Below are 18,730 nucleotides of genomic sequence, written 5' to 3' on the forward strand. Positions count from 1 at the left end.
GTGTCAATGAAATTAAAGTTCATACTTTAACTTTGTATTTAATTAATTTCAACTTCTCTTTTGAGGAGCCTTTGGGAATACTTGGCCTATTGAAAAAATATTTATAAGTGAAAATCAATAATTTCTCAAGACCCAGTGATTTTATTTACATAAAATAATACAAAAATGAGGAAGCAAATTGAAGTTGTTTGAGGTCAAGATCTGGTTTCCTTGCAGGAAGGGAAGAGCAATAACTGGAAGAAATCATGAGAGGGACCCTAATATGCTGCTGATACTTTGCTCTCTAGTATCTAAAGAAAACTATTACAGAATTTTACTCCTAAGCATGTCAGGTACCTAGTTTAAATGTTTTAAGTTTAGAAAGGCAAGAATTCTCATGTAAGTAACAGCATTCTGTCCTTCAAATAAAAGTAGAATTCATAAATTGTATTGTTGTGTGGCTATTTTTAACTAAAAATAATTGTATTATTTTTCTCCTTCATTTCTTTGTGGTGATAACATTCTATGGGATTAGAAAGATCCCATAATCTTTCTATGGGATTACCAGCTGGTGCTTGTGGTAAAGAATCCACCTGCCAAGACAGGAGACCCAAGAGATACGGGTTTGATCCCTGGGTTAGGGAGATCCCCTGGAGTAGGAAATGGAAACCCACTACAGTATTCTTGCCTGGAAAATTCCATGGACAGAGGAGCCTGGCAGGCTACTGTCCACGGGGTCACGAAGAGTCAGATACACCTGAACACACACACACACACACACACACACACATACACAGCAACTTTCTAATACCTAAAACAGTATTGTAAACTATAGTCATCATGCTATATATTTGACCCTCAGAACTTACCCATCTCATAAATGGAAGTTTGTATTCTTTGATCTACAGTTCTTCATTTCCTCGCCCACAGCCTCTGGAAACCACCACTCCACTCTATTTCTATGAGTTTGGCTTTTTTCGGTTCCACACGTAAGTGAAGACATATGTTTGTCTTTCTTTGTCTGACTTATTTTACTTAGCATGTTGCCCTCAAAGTCTATCCGTCTTGTTACAAAAGGCAGGACTTTCTTCTTTTTATGGCTGAATAATATTCCACTTTATGTGTATTCCTCATCTCCTTCATCCATTCATCTGTGGATGGAAATTTGTTTGTTTCCATCTTGACTACTGTGAATAATGCTGCAATGAACATGGGGGATGCAGATATCTGTTCCAAATAATGATTTAATTTCCTTCAGATATATACCCAGAAGTGGGATTACTGGATCATACTGTAATTTTATTTTGATGTTTTTTGGAGGAAGCTTCATACTGTTTTCCATAGTGGCTGCACCTATGTACATTCTTGCCAACAGTGCATAGGGTTCTCTTCTTCACATCCTTGCCAACACTTGCCATTGTAACAGGTGGAATATTATAACTCATTGTGGTTTTGATTTGCAACTACCTGATGATTAATGACATTGAACATCTTTCCATGTACCTGTTGGCTATCCACTTGTCTTCTTGGGAAAAAATGTTTATTCAGGTCTTTTGCCCATTTAAAAATTGGATTATTTGTATTTTTGCTATCTACTTGTATGAGTTCCTTATGTATTTTGGATAGTAACCGTTTGTTGGTTAGACAGTTCACAAATATTTTCTCCCATTCCATAGGCTGCCTTTTCATTTTCTTAGTTTCTTTTGCCATGAAGAAGTTTTTTAGTTTTATGTATTCATACTTTTCTTAAAATAATTTTATTGTTTTTATTCTGTCTAAAAAATAGTAATAGAAACTGCAAAAATACAAACAAGTATAAAAATGACCAGTTCTTTTACAGTATATATATAAAAAATTTATACTTATATATGGAGAAGACAATGGCAGCCCACTCCAGTGTTCTTGCCTGGAAAATCCCATGGATGGAGGAGCCTGGTAGGCTGCAGTCCATAGGGTCGCTAGGAGTCAGACATGACTGAGCAACTTCACTTTCACTTTTTACTTTCATGCATTGGAGAAGGAAATGGCAACCCACTCCAGTGTTCTTGCCTGGAGAATCCCAGGGACGGGGGAGCCTGGATGGCTGCTGTCTATGGGGTTGCACAGGGTCGGATATGACTGAAGGGACTTAGCAGCAGCAGCATAATTATATATATAAAAGCATGTATACGCACACATATATTTACACAAATTTCCATATAAAAATCATGCCTCAAGTATTACTTTCTTTATAAAATACTTAAAAAAATTCATTCCAGAATTTTAATCATCTTTCCAGAGCACAAACTATTTTGTATATCATCTTTTCAACCACTGCAATAATTTAAGTACTCACATTTTTAGACATCTAGGCTAGTTTCTGTATTCTGATACTAAAAACAATGTTGAGATGCATATTTTGTAGTCTAGTCTTTGTACATAGTGAGTGAAAGTCGCTCAATCATGACTATACAGTCCATGGAATTCTCCAGGCCAGAATACTGGAGTGGGTAGCCTTTCCCTTCTCCAGGGGATCTTCCCAACCCAGGGTTTGAACCCATGTCTTCTGCATTGCAGGTGGATTCTTTACCAGCTGAGCCACAAGGGAAGCCTATTTGTACATAGTTTCTGATTCCTTCCTAATGAAATTTCTGTAGGCAAGTCATAAGAATCCACGAAATGGCCTAATATTGTAAAATATGGCTTAGATCTTCCTAACCAGTGCCAAGGTTCAGAGAGTATTCTTGAATCATTCTTAACCCCTTTCTTGATATGGTAAATTGCCTGAACTTCAGATACTCTTGAATCATTCCAAGAGGAAGTGGCTCTGCTCCCAGGGAAAATTCTGTTTTTCTCATTGAGTCAATGACCCTCATCTAATCAATGAATGGTCTGTAGGTTTCCTGAATGGCAATTCCAGACACTTCGTTTTCTACAATTGGCTGGCAGCTGGTCTTAGTAATTATATTCAGGCCTGATAGTCTTATGTGGGGGCCAATGCTCAGTCAAAATCTGGAGTAATTCCTGGGCTTGTTTTCAATATATGCAAAGACACTGATACTCATTTAAATACATGTTTTAGTGATAAGTGATGGAAACATTAAACAATCATTAATGTTATAACATATGAAGTATTCAAGAAAGATGCTAATTAATAAAAAAAATGTTAAACGATGGAAGTACAGAGGAAAAGAAAAACTCTTTAGAGATTTGAGCTAAGAGTAAAAGAATTTCACATGTGTAGCATCCATTCTAAAATACATATGAAGGTATTCTGATAAAAATAATTTTCATGTATGCCTGTTTTTATGTATGTGAGTCATACAATGGAAGGAGGAGTTATTGGTATGGAAGTAGAAATTGTGAGGTGTCCAGGCAAAGGTCCATGAGGTATGCTATATATTTTCATGTGGATGTAATTTTGGAAGATTTTTGTTGTGTTTTCTTGTGTCATGCTTTGAGTTCTGGTCATTTTTCAGCCTGTTTCATGTTAACTTTAGTAGTATAGTTTATTGAATTTAATGAAATATAGTACACTAAAGTTTAACTTATGGTTGTGTCATCTTGAAAGAAAGTGGCACCCAATATATATATTTTAAATGAGCTCATCTGCTTTAATTTTAATGGGCTTCAGTGAGATTAGACAAATGAATAGTGATGAAAGAAATGGTGTGGCATGTTCAATAAGATCTACAATTAACAAAACCACTACTTGTCAAATGCTTGTAAACTATAGTCACCACATTTTTTAGGTCAAAAATATGACCCCATGGTGAGATTATTTGAAACTGGGTATGTTTCCCAAGTTGGAAAAATTTTAGTAAAGTTCAGGAGGCCCCCCAAAGAAGGCTTTTGAAATTGAATCAAAGCTTTTAAAAGAAACAAGATATTTAATAATTACTGTGTTAACTTTGTATGCAAGGAGGAGCTTTTTTCATATAAACTAGATATTAAAGAGTTACTATTTTTAAATGTTGAGAAAATATGTGTAAGTTAAGGCCAACTTTATCTTTTCAAAAACTGATGTTTAAATTACAAATAAATCTAGGCCAAAGAATACAACATTTTTCAGAGTTTTTTTAATAAATCTACTAGTGTCAGAGTAAAAAGGAACCTATGTGAATAAAAAGAAGTCCAGGTACCACATTTTCAAAGACTTTAAATGGCAGAAATAACACAGGAGGTTCAAGGATGCACTTTGGAACCTGATGTTCCCCTTCATTGCTCCAAAGAGGGATATTTTTTCTTCCAAATTCCTTTCTGTGGCAGATGGTAGCCATTTAACATCCTGGGACTCCTATGTTCCTCAGAAAACCTAAGACAAAGCATGGCCGTGCCATCTCATTCTGGTTGGCTACCTGAGCAAGTCTCAGGATTTCAGATTTCACATCAGCCAACATCAGGCATGTATAAATGCTTAATACTTGAGACAGTCCTCCTTCTCAATTACTTTCACCAATACAGCAGCTTTCAAGACGAATTTGCTCAAAAATAAATTACCAGAGGATTTACCAACTGAGCTATTGCTTTTTCACATAAAAGCTTTTTATACAAATTTTAGAAATTATTTTAGGAATGTAAGTTTTACAGTGACCTTCCTGGCAGACTAAAAATTATGATTACATATATCATGAACCAGCAGCCTTATCCTTAAATTGTTATGTTTTTTTAAACAAAACTAAACAAAAACACTTTATTACGGCAGCAATTTAAATTGGGCACAAAATTGCCACACTACTTAAAAGACTCTGATTCACATGGAGAGGTTGTTATTGTTCTGTGACTCAGTGGTGTCCCACTCTTTGTGACCCCATAGACTGCAGCATACCAGGCTTCCCTGTCCTTCACTATCTCCTGGAGTCTGCTCAAACTCATGTCCATTGAGTCTGGGATGCCATCCAGCCATCTCCTCTGTCACCCCCTTCTCCTCCTGCCCTCAATCTTTCCCAGTATCAGGGTCTTTTCCAATGAGTTGGGCAACTGTTTAATTCTGCTTTTATAGGTGTTCTCATGAGTCCTTCTAAAAGCCTAAATTGTCATTTTGCTCTGCATACACATTCAACATTGAAAGGACATAACAATTACAATATTGGCTAAATATCTGTTGTACATGAGGCATTTTACTAAGCACTTTACAGGATCTGTTATATGACAATTTTAATAACTTTGTGTTACTTATTTCTACTTTACAGATCAAAATAAGAAATTCTAAGTGAATTATCTAATTTAGTAAGTAGCACAATTAAAATGTGAAGCTCCTCATTACTATAAATCCATACTTGAGAATGTTATTGGGCCAAGAATGTCAACATGGGCCAAGGACATAGAATCAAATATGTACTCAGTTCTTGATGATGTCCTTTAGGAATACAGTACTGATTTTTATTCCAGGACCCACAGAGTACCATACACAGACTTGATTTCACTTTATGAAACACTTGAAGAAAAATTGTAAAACATGATGTGAATGAAGTGAATGTGAATATCTCCTTATATTATTGATAATTTACATTCATAAGGTGCTTTATATATGAAAACAACATCAATTTTTTTTTCACTTTATTTGAAATATGTACTTATGGACTCACAGGCCATTACAAAGATGGCACAGAGGTTCTGTGTACCCTTCACTCACTTTCCTCCATTAGTTAGATCTTATATAACTACAGTGGAATATCAAAACCAGGAAGCTGACACTGTATGAACTGCTATGGTTCTATGTCATTCTATCACATGTGCGTACTAATGTAACCACCACTGCAGTTAAGACACAGAACTAGTCCACCAGGAACCAGCTAATTTGAATAAATTCACACTGATTTGAAGAGCAATATTTACTATAATGTCTTGGATGCTGATAAAATAGAACTTTTGTCAATAAATGTAGATCTTTTTTTTTTTTGTCAAATTTAAAGTCATTTGCTTGCTAAGTTGCTCAGTCCTGTCCGACTCTTTGTGACTCTATGGACCGTGGTCGGCCAGGCTTCTCTGTCCATGAGATTCTCCAGGCAAGAATACGGGAGTGGGTTGCCTTACCCTCCTTTAGAGGGTTTTCCCAATGCAAGGATAGAACTCACAGCTATTATGTCGTCTCCTGCATTGGCAGGCGGGTTCTTTACCACTAGTGCTACCAGGGAAGCCTTAAAGTCACTTACCTACTCTTTTAAAAAATATATGTTCTATTATAGTAGTAGATTACTTTGGGAGTTTTGGGGGTGTATTTGGGATATACTGCTCCACTTGGAAAATGTGTAGTCTAGGGCTAAATGCTGACATTCAAATATTCTAGGAATAAGAAATTTGGGAGGATTAAAAACAATTATTTTATTTTTTCAGCCTATAAAGCATTACATAATGAGTCCTGCTCTTTGTGTATTTTATGCTTTCACGTTAAACCATGGGTGGTGAAGTTGATGCCTTATTCATTGTGTTTTCATTGCCATAGAATTGGAAGGGATATAATAATATATAATATAGTATAATAATTATAGTGATGATGACGTGCATTTTAATAGTAGTTACCACCTACTGAGTGCTCACTCTGCACCATTTACTCTGCATACATATTTCAATCAACTCTCATAAGAGCCCTATGAGATGATTGTTATTAATCTTTACTTTAAACATGAAGAAACTGAGGTTCAACAAGGTTAAGTTGTACTAGCTTTTGCAGCATTATGCTAGGTACTTGTGATTCAAACCCAGCTCTGTCACATTCCAAAGCTTGTGTTTATAACCATTATTTTCATCAAAAGAGTTTATTTTCTCCATTTTTGGCAAGATTGCACTAAAGCCACATGAGGAAAGTTGTAGCTTTAAAATATCCATAGAAGATTAGTTCAGGACCTCTTCCAAAATTTCTATCAGTAGTCCACCTTCCCTATTCCATTGCAGAGACTAAATCCCTGTGCATAAATATGTCCATGATATGCCCATGCTTACATTTCTGATCATCAGTAACAATGAAGAATAGTTTCTGATTTTTACCACATTGCATGCATGCTAAGTTGTTTCGGTCCTGTCCCACTCTTTGTGACCCTATAGACTGTAGCCCATCAGTCTCCTCTGTCCATGGGATTCTCCAGGCAAGAATACTGGAGTGAGTTGCCATGCCCTCCTCCAGGGGATCTTCCCAACCTAGGGATTGAACCCATGTCTCTGATGTCTCCTGCATTGGCAGGCGGGTTCTTTACTACCACCTGGGAAGTGGCACCTAGCACCACCTGGGAAGCCTTTTTGCCACATTATTTCTACTTAAATAGAACGATCATATTCACAAATAAACTCACATCTTGAGAATTCAGCCTTTGAAATCCTTAACTGAATGTAAATCTTGGCATTACTCATTGTTAGCTGATTAAGTTTGGGCAAGTTATTTAACTTCTTTATTCCAAAGTGTCTTCATCCCTAAGAGAGTAATAATAGTGTCGATAGCCTAAAATTATTATGAGAACTTTAATAGTAATCAACATGTGCTGTCATATAAGTAAGCAACATAGTAATGAAAGACATTACTAGTTATTATAGACATTATTACTTCATTCACATCTAAGAATCCAATTATTCTCTTGTTCTCCTTTAGACCATTTCCAGTTCCTCCAACATTTCACTAAACTATGAAATTAGATGTAACAAACACTTAACTAAACTCTAAGACTAAAGATAGTCAACCAGTTTCAGATCTGATCAGTCGTAAATATAGCTTGTGAAATTCTGAAGAAGTGACAGAATTATCTGCAGTAAAGTAACTGTGTAATCATATTCCTTAATTCAGATACATTTATATGACATTATTGTCTTCTATTGTTCACCAACTGTTTGTTCTATTTCCATATTCTCATAGATGTTTTCCTCACTTTTGAAGACTGGAAATCATAAAAAGTTGTCCATAACAGCTGCTTTGAGGTCACCTACATTTGCTGGCTGCAGGTGGAAATCTCTTTCCCAGAGCCCCAGATAGAGGGCTGTAAAATTTGGCCTTTGAGGGAGTCAGACTGCACCAGCCTTTTGTATAATTTATCATCCACAGAGTGTGTTAAGGTGCTTTTGATCTTGAAGGCAATATCTTTCAAAGAAATGTGTTGCTTATATGTGACCATTGATGCTTTATAGGAATCTCAGTATCATGCCGATTTCAATGAGTGAATGAATTTTTAAGATGGTAAACTGATGACAATTTAATTGAGAGACTCTAGATCTTGTTTAAATCCAGAGGATCAAATGAGAGAAAGTATGGCAAGAGTGTATTCACATAAGAAGTATGTGAATACAATAATGCACTAAATAAGCATTTTATTATAATAATAGTAACATTTTATTGTGATAATTCACAGCATTATTTGTCAAACTCTTGGCTTCACTGAATGTCAAGTGCTTTTTGCCTTCTGTAAAACTGAGTGGAATTCTATGAAATATTAGCCACAAAGAATATTTAAAAATACATGCATAATGTTCTTTGCAATTACTTACATTTCTTTATGGAATGTGTTTTAGGCACAGAACTGAAATTTGGTATCATAGAGAAAGTTGTGGATATTTATAGGCTTTGGTTTATGGAGACTTGAAGAAGTTTTTCCATCTTTCTGGTATTTCATCCCTGTCAGTTTGCATTGCTTCTTTCCTTTCCTTCTCCTCCTTCGCCAGGTTTGGTTTTGAGCATTGGATTCAAAGAAACCCCAAAGTCAAAACAAAATGGTCAGAACTGCTGACTCTTGTTTTGTAACCTTTTTTAGTCCAGCATTCACAAGGAAGAGAGGGTACTGACCAGAAAAAAACTGGGCCTAACTTCCCCCAAAATGCTGGCAAACTTCAGGAGCCTGTGACTGAACTTGGGCCAAGACACAGATATATCATTTAAACTGTAAGTTAATCAAGTAATACCCAATAAGAAGTAGATTTAGTACTTAAAATTCAGTATTAATCTGCCAATTATTTTTTAACTTGCCTCTGTTGGCTGGAATTTAATTATTAAAAGTTAAATCTGTGCTAAGATATGCCAATATGTATCACAAACAAAATAGAAAGCAATGCTACGTGATTGGGTTGGGATTCTATATTCAGGGCTGAAAAGCAAGGTCTCACTAATTGCACAGGGATGTCTACTCCATGGGTATAGACACAGTTGCTGGCAAGCTAACAGGAGAGGAGAGGTGCAGAGAATGTTCAAAGCAAAATCTGCCAGCTATTTTTGATAAAAATATATAAAAATAAAAATGGTGGTGGTTTCGTCCCTAAGTCATGTTTGACTCTTTTGACCCCATAGATTAGGGCTTGCCAGGCTCCTCTGTCCATGAGATTTCCCAGGCAAGGACACTGGAGTGGGTCAAACCTGTGACTCCTGCATTGCAAATGGTTTCTTTACCACTGAGCCACCAGAGAAGCAAAATAAAAATAATTTTATATTTTGTATTAAGTAGAATCTCTTGTAAAGTTGCAGGTACATTTGAGAAACTCACACATGAAGTGTACTTAAATGTCTTCATTAACTTTGGAATTTTCTTTGAAGATTTAAAATTATAAAAAAGTTACACTGAACTGTGCTTTATCAAGTTTCATTTCAGAATTTTGGTAGTTGTTATAAACATTCCACAATAGTGTTTTTATAATGGAAATACTGACAAATGCAATAATAAACACGAAAATCCTAGGGTCTTAATTATATGTTCGTGCAGGAATTACACATACAAGCATAATATCTGGTTCATTTTCCAGTGCTAATTTTGTCAAAATCTGTTTTCATATTGGGCAACGGTAAAAGATGATAGGCCTGAATGACTGCCTGTAGATGGAAAAGGCTTTTGATTATTTTTACTTTCCCTGGAGAGCCTGATTATGTCTTTCAAATATGATTCATTTAGATCTTTTCCTGGTTTACATGTCTGAATTCTAATAGTAACCTGATAGTGATGGGGAACTTAGTTTGAGACCAAAAGGCAGTTTTCTGTCAGTAAAGAGTGTGTAAATAAATCGCCGCCAAGCAACGTCTAAACTAGTATTAATATTCCAAATGCCCAAATAACTTTAAGATTTCAAAAACTGATTATTACAATTTTCCAGAAGTACTTGATATATTTAGCATCTTTTTTTTTTTTTTTTACTGTTGGAAGGTATTGAAAAACCAATATTGACTGATATTACTATCAATGTTGGTTTATAAGACAATCAAGAATAAGACAATTTTAACACAGGATGTGATAATACTAAAAAGCCAAAAATACTTGCATTAAAATCACACTGGATTTACAGATCTAACATGGGAAAACTAAAACTATCATGTTGCTTAGAAAAATTGAGTGGCGAGATGTGGAAGTACCTGGATTAATGTTTGAAATACAGACAATTTGGTCTTATCTCTACGGATGATTTGATACAAAGAATAAGTCAATCTATTTCTCTGTATTTCTGATCCTTATTTGGCTTCATATTATTCTATGAGTACAATGATTAAGAAGAAGCCTTAAGACACTTCACATTAGAATAGCTTCTAGACATAGAAAAACTTACAAAGAAAGCATTTATAAACTTAAAAGTTTTAATAATTGTTGAATAATTCTAATAATAATTGGAAAAACCTTTTGTATTTAGAGTTTCTTTGGCTGTTATTTACTTCAGAGGAAATATTCACCTGTAGGATATCATCAGATTACTAAGAATACCACAGAGTGGTTCAGAATATGAGGGAGAGTACTAAGGATAATAGATGGTTGTATTTATGCTACAGGACCTGAGGATTTTTAGGAACTTTGTCTACACAGTTTCTTTTTTAATTTCTTATTTTCAAAATCTGTTCTCTCAACAAAATATTAATGATTCCTAAAGTTGACTCTTTTTAGAAAAATTTATCACTTGCAGATTTTTTTTAAAAAATGATGTTTAGTTGTCAGGAGAACTTTAGGTGGGAGAAGGAACACAGCCTCTGTAAGCCCTTTCGATTTTGAACACATTCACCCTATATGTAAAATGTCGACACACTTTGTAAATTGAATAAATAAATAACTGGATAAATGAGGGCTTGATGGCGCCACTAGCACTACATAAGACGTTGGGAAGCTGAGTACAGTCTGATGATGAGTTGAGATACAGTTACATTTGACATACTGAATTGAGCAATTTTAAATTTATCTTTTAAAATACAGGTATGCTAGTTTTAGTAGCCAAAAAGTTATCTAGAAAAAGAGAAAGTGAGTAATTTTATTTTATAAAAGTGATATAGGAGCCACGGTCCAAATTTCAGTTTAAGTAAAAGTGCTAGAGGGGAAAAAAACAAAAAACCACTCCCTGGTTTTGTTCTTGTTTGGTTTAGTTGGTTACGTTTTTTCTGTTACGTATTTATCCTAATGTTCTTATGGTAGAGGTAGAAACAATACTCAAAAAAAGGTCATCTTTGGGAAAGTGGTCATTTCAGAACTAATTCAGTTCCCATAGATAAGAGAACTAGGAACACTTTTAAATGAAGGCACAAGACAAGCAAATCCCTATAATGCTGGTGGGAGGGTATGTGAACTGGCAGATCTGCTTGGAAGGCAATCTGGCCCTTAGTTACAAAGTTAAACGTTCACTTGGTGCAGAAATTTCACTTCTAGTTACTTAGTGTCAGGAAACTATCATAGGCAGAGAAGATATTTATAAGAGTACTCTTGCATCATCATTTCCTTTTTAAAAGAAAATAGCCATCCACTTGTAAAGGACTGGAGTGAAGTTGTGATACATGGATATAATAATAAAATACAGTGATCACAATTACGTTTGAGTAATACTTACAGTCAAGGAAAGAGTGCTCATTTTATAATGCTGAGTGGACAAATTCCAAAAGTATCCCAAATATGTTTAACACATTGAATTTATATCTGTATAAAAAGACTAAAGGAAACAGATAAAAACGCTATGTGGTAACATGAAGTGATTTAAATTTATTCTTAAATTTTAATTTTCTAAACTTTTTAGGATGAGTATATATTACTTCTTAATAAAATGAAACACATTTCTAAAAGGCTAATAGGGAGACCTGTGTGTGTCTGTGCACATCCGCCCAAGGATTTGCGAGGTGAGAGCAAAATATAGTGTTGGAACAATAGGATTTATTCACTTTACAGTAGATGGGGATAACTCATTCTGATTCCTCTCCTCATTTACCTACTGCTATCTTAAGAACCCCATTTCAGTTGTTGGCAGAAGTTCTTCCCGAGCACAAAAGGAAGAACTGTGGAATGGCAGACCGTCCAAACTGGAGGGAGCCCCTCAGCACAATCTTGCTTCAAACTCATCTCCATCGCACACTTTCTAGCAAAGTGGAAGAATGAATTTCCTCCTCTCACGTTTTCTCTCCCTTATCCCAAGATGCAACTGGAATGAAAACTATCTTTCCCTGCTGCTGCTGCTGCTAAGTCGCTTCAGTCGTGTCCGACTCTGTGCGACCCCAGAGACGGCAGCCCACCAGGCTCCCCCTCCCCTGGGATTCTCCAGGCAAGAACACTGGAGTGGGTTGCCATTTCCTTCTCCAATGCATGAAAGTGAAAAGTGAAAGTGAAGTCCCTCAGTCGTGTCCGACCCTCAGCGACCCCATGGACTGCAGCCTACCAGGCTCCTCCGTCCATGGGTTTTGCCAGGCGAGAGTACTGGAGTGGGGTGCCATTGCCTTCTCCATCTTTCCCTACCTACAGCTAAAAGTTTGAACGTGCGCGCTCTGGAGGGGCTGCCCCTGGGAAGACCCGGCCATTTTCCCCCGTAGGCGACCAGGGAAAACAACTGCAGGTGGTAAGAGCTCCGGGGGCTCGAGACGCCTTGTAAGCCCAGCTGCACCCCCAGCGCGTGAACTGAAGCTGTCCCCAGTTCCCTCCCGGTTCAAGCATCCTACTCCGGGAGGGGCCACACCAGGGTTGCTGTTTAGAGCCTAAGCGGAGGGGAAGGTAAGGGGAGGGAGAGGAGGCGAGGGGAGGAGAATAGTGTCTCCTGCTTTCTCATCTCCTTCATTCTGCCTCTCGACAAGACCAAGAGGACCGCCGGAGCGCCCTCGGCCTCTCAGAAGACCCAGTAACCCTCACTCCTCACCGGACTAGGACCACCCTCTCCGCCCCTCTCCCTTCCCCCCGCCGCAAGAGCACGGGTCGGAGCGGAGCGCCTGCCAGGGATGCCTTAGCGCCGATTCTAGAGGCAAAAAAAAAAAAAAAAAAAAGTAGGCATATCTCCTTATAGTTAGAAAGAAAGAAAGAAAGAAAGAAAGAAAGAAAGAAAGAAAGAAAGAAAGAAAGAAAAGTTAAAAGCTAGGACTGCACAGACGCTCCCGAAGTCTCCAGTCTGCGGGGAGGGTTAGCCTCCCACCCGCCCGACAGACGCTGCTTTGGGACGTGGGCCTCGGCTGCCCCAACTCGGTTTTAACTCGTCCTCACTCGCCCCTCCCGCTCCTGCCCCATACTCCATCGACAGCGACCGCATATATATTAACTCTACGGCTTCCACGCCTCTCGAGGACTGGGGACGTTTTATAATCCAGAAGCGAGCTCCTGCGAAGGCCAGACGTTCTGTCTGGGAGGGCCCCTCCAGGCCTTTCAGTCGCACCCACTGCTGGGTCTTCAAACACCTCAAACCCGCGCGCGCCCAGGCAAGGCGTGGGCAGACACTTCCACCCCACCCCGGCTCAGTCGGTTTCCTTCTCCAAGCTCTCCAAGAGCTCAGTCATGAAGGAGATGTACACAATGGCCAGGCGTAGAGTCTCGATCCGGGAGAGCCTCTTCTCGTAAGCAAAAGTGGGCACCTTCCTCCGCAGCTGATCGAAGGCCTCGTTGAGGTTGAACATCCGCTTCCTCTCGCGGATGTTGGCTGCTTGGCGCTGGGCGTAGGTGATCACCCTTTTCCTCTTGGGGCGGCCCAGCAGGGAGGCGCCTCTCCCGTGCTCCTCTTCCTCCTCGTTTTCCCCCTCTTCTCCTTCCCCTTCCTCTTCCTCTGGATCCTCTTCCTCAAAACGCGCCAGACTCCTGGGTCTTCCATCTCGGAGCACAAGGTCCTGGTGGCTCCCATAGGGGACCCTAGGTGTCAAGTCGCAGAGGAGAGGGTGCCCCGGGGAGGCTAGGGATAGGTCTGCGACGAAGTCCAGGACGGTGGCGTCCACGCAGCTCTCGGGAAAGGCTGCCATCGCGTCTGCTGGGCCCTGCGTCTCATAGGTTTCTCGAAGGGAGGGGCAAGCCTGGTGACGGCCTTCCTAACAGCCCTGAATCTGACGGGTCACCATCACCGAAGGGTCAGGGACATTAACATGTATAACCAAGCCGATAACAGGATTAGCTGCACCGAAAGGGAAGGCTCTGACAATGTCCCTCCTCTCGAAACTGATGGAAGAAGACAAGCTTGAGAACGCCGGGAAGACTCAAAGGAATAGGCCTCCGGTTCTGCGATCCTTTCCGCCCTGCCACCTGGGACAGTTCCTTCTTGGCAACAACTTCCAGGTCTTACCTGCTGTGCTTTTTGTGTGTCTCCACACTCCCGCAGCCAACTAATATTCTTCAAGCGCCTTGTCTCATGTAGTTCTTTAATTTAGCTTTGGGTTTTCAAAGCAAGGATGTTTTCCACCGCTCTGGCTTCTCCCTGGCTTCAGGGTGGGAGTTCCGAATCTTGCCACTCTCTGCTGCCAGTGGGTGTGAAACAAGGGCATGTGCTTTTAATGATGTCCAGAAGAGGGGCCCTGTCTGCCAAGGGTCGAGGGGAGCTGTTTGTCTGGTATCCCAGTGCAGCGGCTACTGAAAGGCAAGATCTTCCATTAGCTTAAGTAAGCATCGTAGGAGGGGCGAGGGGGCATTCCCCAGAGTCGCTCTTGGAATCCTCTTTCTCTTTCCACTGCAAGGTAAACAGCTCTCCTGCAGCTTTACGAACCCTGGCTTCTAAAATCTGTTTCGCTATAATCAATCTAACAATTGAGATACTTGACTTTCCTTTCCTAACCTTTATCCCTCACCCACGTAAAAGATTTTACTTAGAGGGCAAAAAGTGATGATGGCAATAACATGAAAAAGAGAAGCTCAGAGTGTTTCTCCCAGCGTGCTTTACTGTATAATCCCCGTGTGGGAGGAAAGCAAACCCTCCCCCCAAACAAAACAACTGCAGTCTCCTTTCAAAATTTCGATTCACCTTTTGATAAACTAATTGGTCGATCAGCTCACCCTCCGCGGAGAATTCTTTCAAACTTTAAATTGCTGATTGGTATTCCTGAACAAAGAATAATCTTTACACTTCTATCTGGTTAACATTTCCTCATTACTGCCCTACAAGATTTAAGCCTAGAAACTATACTGCATTGTAAGAGGGGGTTTTTTTTGAGGTGAAAAAAGATTATAAATTTGGTATAACAAAAATAAAATTTTACTGATTTCAAATATATCTCATGTATGTATTTTTTTTTTTTAACATAGAAGAGTTCAGTTTTCTTTTTTGCCGATAGCTATATTTAATTATTCAATGTAAAGATTTTTAAGAGACAGGGCGGGGCAAAACAACACCTAAGAAAATCATTTTGAAGATGTATTAAAAGAAAGCTTAAAAAGATGAGTGCAGAGACGCCTTGGTTCAAGGGAGAAATACGAAGACATCAATTCCTATTGAGGTAAGTAGTGACTGGGATGCTTAAGTTAGTACATTGGACAGCTCCCAGAAACTGCCTGCTTCTAACAGGTAAGCATAATTTTTTTTCTTTTTCTAGCCTGCCATTCTGTGAGTACTCCCAGATCCTATTAAAGCAATATAATCTTGGAGTCTTCTTTTGGCTTTCTACTATTTTTTTAAAAAACAATTTGTGTCTGGGTTCTCTCCCTTGCTCTTTTGTCCTTAATTAGTTTTCTTTTCCCCTGCTTGTGTTTACTTTTCACTCTCCAATTTACATTGTGATAACTCAAGTAGAAAAGAATAAAAAATTAATGTCCCTGAAAGATGAAATGAGAATATCTCCGACTGTGATTACCTATTTGGCTTTTACTAAACTTCTCTCAAAGACTGAAAAATAAAAAAGAATTGGAATTTCAACCGTGGCTAAAGAATAAGTACACCAGAGGATTAATTTTTGTTTTGACAAGCAGTAACATGCCTTCTAACTCCTGTTTAACTTAATGCATTATTAAGCATTTGGATAAATTTTATAGTTTATTTTTAGCTACTGAATGTTTCACATGATTTATTCTTTCCCTTTTAAACACATGCATGAGTGGAATGAATATCTCACTTAGTGAGAATCTAGTTCTACATCAAACATACATTGGGACATTTAATGAAGGGAAACATGATAGAATTTTAAATTTTAAATTTACTAAAATCAATGTCAGAAACTATCCTGAGACTCTAAAAGACACTTTCCTTAGATTAAGTACTTCCCCAAAATCAGATAAGATTGGATGGTATGTCTGTAGACAGACTAAAATTCTTTGATTTTATCCAAGGGAATGAATATTTCAACCATCACATCACAAAAAAATGTGTAGAAAAATGAAAGGAATCAATGCACAGTATTGATTGAAATATTAAGATACTACTGAATTTTTAAAAATGTCTTACTAAAAATAAAATAAAATAAAATGTCTTACTATGTATACCTGTAACATTTGTGATATTCTGTTTATCCACAATAATTTGTTTATCTTACAGGGTTCTAATCATGGTGACATAGAGAAAAATGTTAAAATCTAAGTTATCATGATTAACTCTTTTTTGTTTGTAAATGAAATTAATTATAGAACAGTAATAAATGAAATCACTTTCTCTGCTTATTTTGAAACATCCACTTTATTTTAAAAAATGGTTTTGTGGCTATCTGGTTCCACAACAAACAAACAGTAAATGTAGTAAATTTGTAGAGTAATGTGGTTTAAAACAGATCATCTTGTTGGAAAGAAACATTATTTTCATCTCTAGAGTTGAAAGTTAAGAGAGAAACATTTTTAAAAACCCCAACTGAGGCTTAAAGGAAGTTCAATTCAAACTTGATTCCTTTGGGTTCTAGGCCTATAGACAGCTTATAAATTATTCAGTGATCTACATGGAGGCTTTTGGAAAGAGTTTGATAAGCCCTCAACAAATTCTGCTCATGACCATTTCAGGAAATGGTTATGAAATGACAGTCAGTTCTGCTTAGTTTATTACCTACTTTACACCTATTGGCCATCATTAAACATTTTGTGTATACAGATGGTCCCTGATTTACTATGGTTCGACTCAAATGAGTTTTTGACTACTATGGTGCAAAAGCAATATACATTTAGTAGGAACTATACTTTAGATTTTGAATTTTGATCTTTTCTCTGGCTAGTGAGATGCAGTAAGACATGACTTTTGTAATGCTGGGCAGTGGATGCAAGCTATGGCTCCCAATCACCTGTGCTATGGTGAGGGCATACAATCCACTCATTTAAAAACCAATCTGTACCCATACAATCATTCTGTTTTTCACTCTCAGTACAGAATTAAATAAATTACACAAAATATTCAACACTTTATTATAAAGTGAGTTTTGTGTTGGATGATTTTGCTCAACTCTGAGCATATTTAAAGCAGGCTAGGCTAAACTAGCCTAACCTATAATTTGATTTTCAATATCTGGATATTATCTAGATGTAACCCCATCACAAGCTGAAGAAGAGCTGTACTCTTACATTGTATTTAGAATCAAAGCAGGAAAAACAAATGACCAAGAATAACTTGAGCAATAATTGCCAAGGGTGCTGGAGTGTGGGATTAAGGGTGTTAAGGAGAGAAAAGTAGATAAAAAAGTATCCAGGGAGTAAAGGCAAAAAAACCTTAACTCTCCAAAATGTATTAAAACTCTTCCTTTTCTTCCCTTTTTCATGCCCCTTCTCTTATTATTACAGATTCATTAAGCAATTTTAGGGGAAATGATAAAATAGAACAAAGACTGATGTTTGTCATGATTGAAGGGAGGAAAGTCTAACAAACACTCCTTTAGCTGACCTAGAGAAGGGGCCTGCATTCTCTTCTGACTCCATTCAAATTATGCATGGTTTACGGCCTTCACTGATTTGAGAGTTAGAAGAATGTATATGCATCTATTTAATTTTCTATCTTAGGTAAACTTTTTTTGAAGTTTAATACATATACTTAAAAATTCACAAGCTGTATATGTGCAGCTTAATGAATTTTCACAAAGTAAGCATACTCGTGAAACCAGTGCCCGAATTGAGAACTATCAATAGAATGCATCACTGAAATTAGAGATTATGTAAAAACAGGAAGTATGTGACTTGACACTATTTCAACCACTCCTACAATGTCCTAACTATATCCAGTCACAGAACACTCTCCAAAGTATTACTCTTGACTTCTAAGATTAATGTTGCTAATTTTTGAGTATATAAAAATAAACTATATGTACTCTTTTGTGTCTTTCACTCAACATTTTAAAATGAGATTCATGTACATTATTTTTGTTGCTGAATAGTAATCCGTTGTGTGTATATATCTTCTACTGTCTATAAACATTTTGGTAATTTCTAGTTTTTACCTGTTACAAACAGCCATGCTATAGATATTTTTGTACGTAACTTTGATGAGAATATTTATGCCTTTCTATTTGGTATCCCTGATAGCTCCGTTGGTAAAGAATCCGCTGCAATGCAGGAGACCCTAGTTTGATTCCTGGGTTGGGAAGATTCACTGCAGAAGAGATAGGCTACCCACTCCAGTGGGAAGTCCACTTCTTGGGCTTCCCTGTGGCTCAGCTGGTAAAGAATCTGCCTGCAATGTGGGAGACCTGGATTCAATCCTTGGGTTGGGAAGATCTCCT

At 37.8% G+C, this 18,730-nt stretch overlaps 1 protein-coding gene across 1 annotated transcript; it reads right to left on the reverse strand.

Moving 5' to 3' along the window:
- Positions 1 to 13,591: 13,591 nt before the first annotated feature.
- FERD3L (Fer3 like bHLH transcription factor) lies at positions 13,592 to 14,086 on the reverse strand. Its single transcript, XM_069587288.1, has one exon. The coding sequence runs from the start codon at positions 14,084 to 14,086 to the stop codon at positions 13,592 to 13,594; it is 495 nt and encodes a 164-aa protein (XP_069443389.1).
- Between the last annotated feature and the right edge of the window lie 4,644 nt (positions 14,087 to 18,730).

The sequence above is a fragment of the Ovis canadensis genome, chromosome 4 (genome assembly GCF_042477335.2).
Source record: "Ovis canadensis isolate MfBH-ARS-UI-01 breed Bighorn chromosome 4, ARS-UI_OviCan_v2, whole genome shotgun sequence".
Classification (NCBI taxonomy): domain Eukaryota; kingdom Metazoa; phylum Chordata; class Mammalia; order Artiodactyla; family Bovidae; genus Ovis; species Ovis canadensis.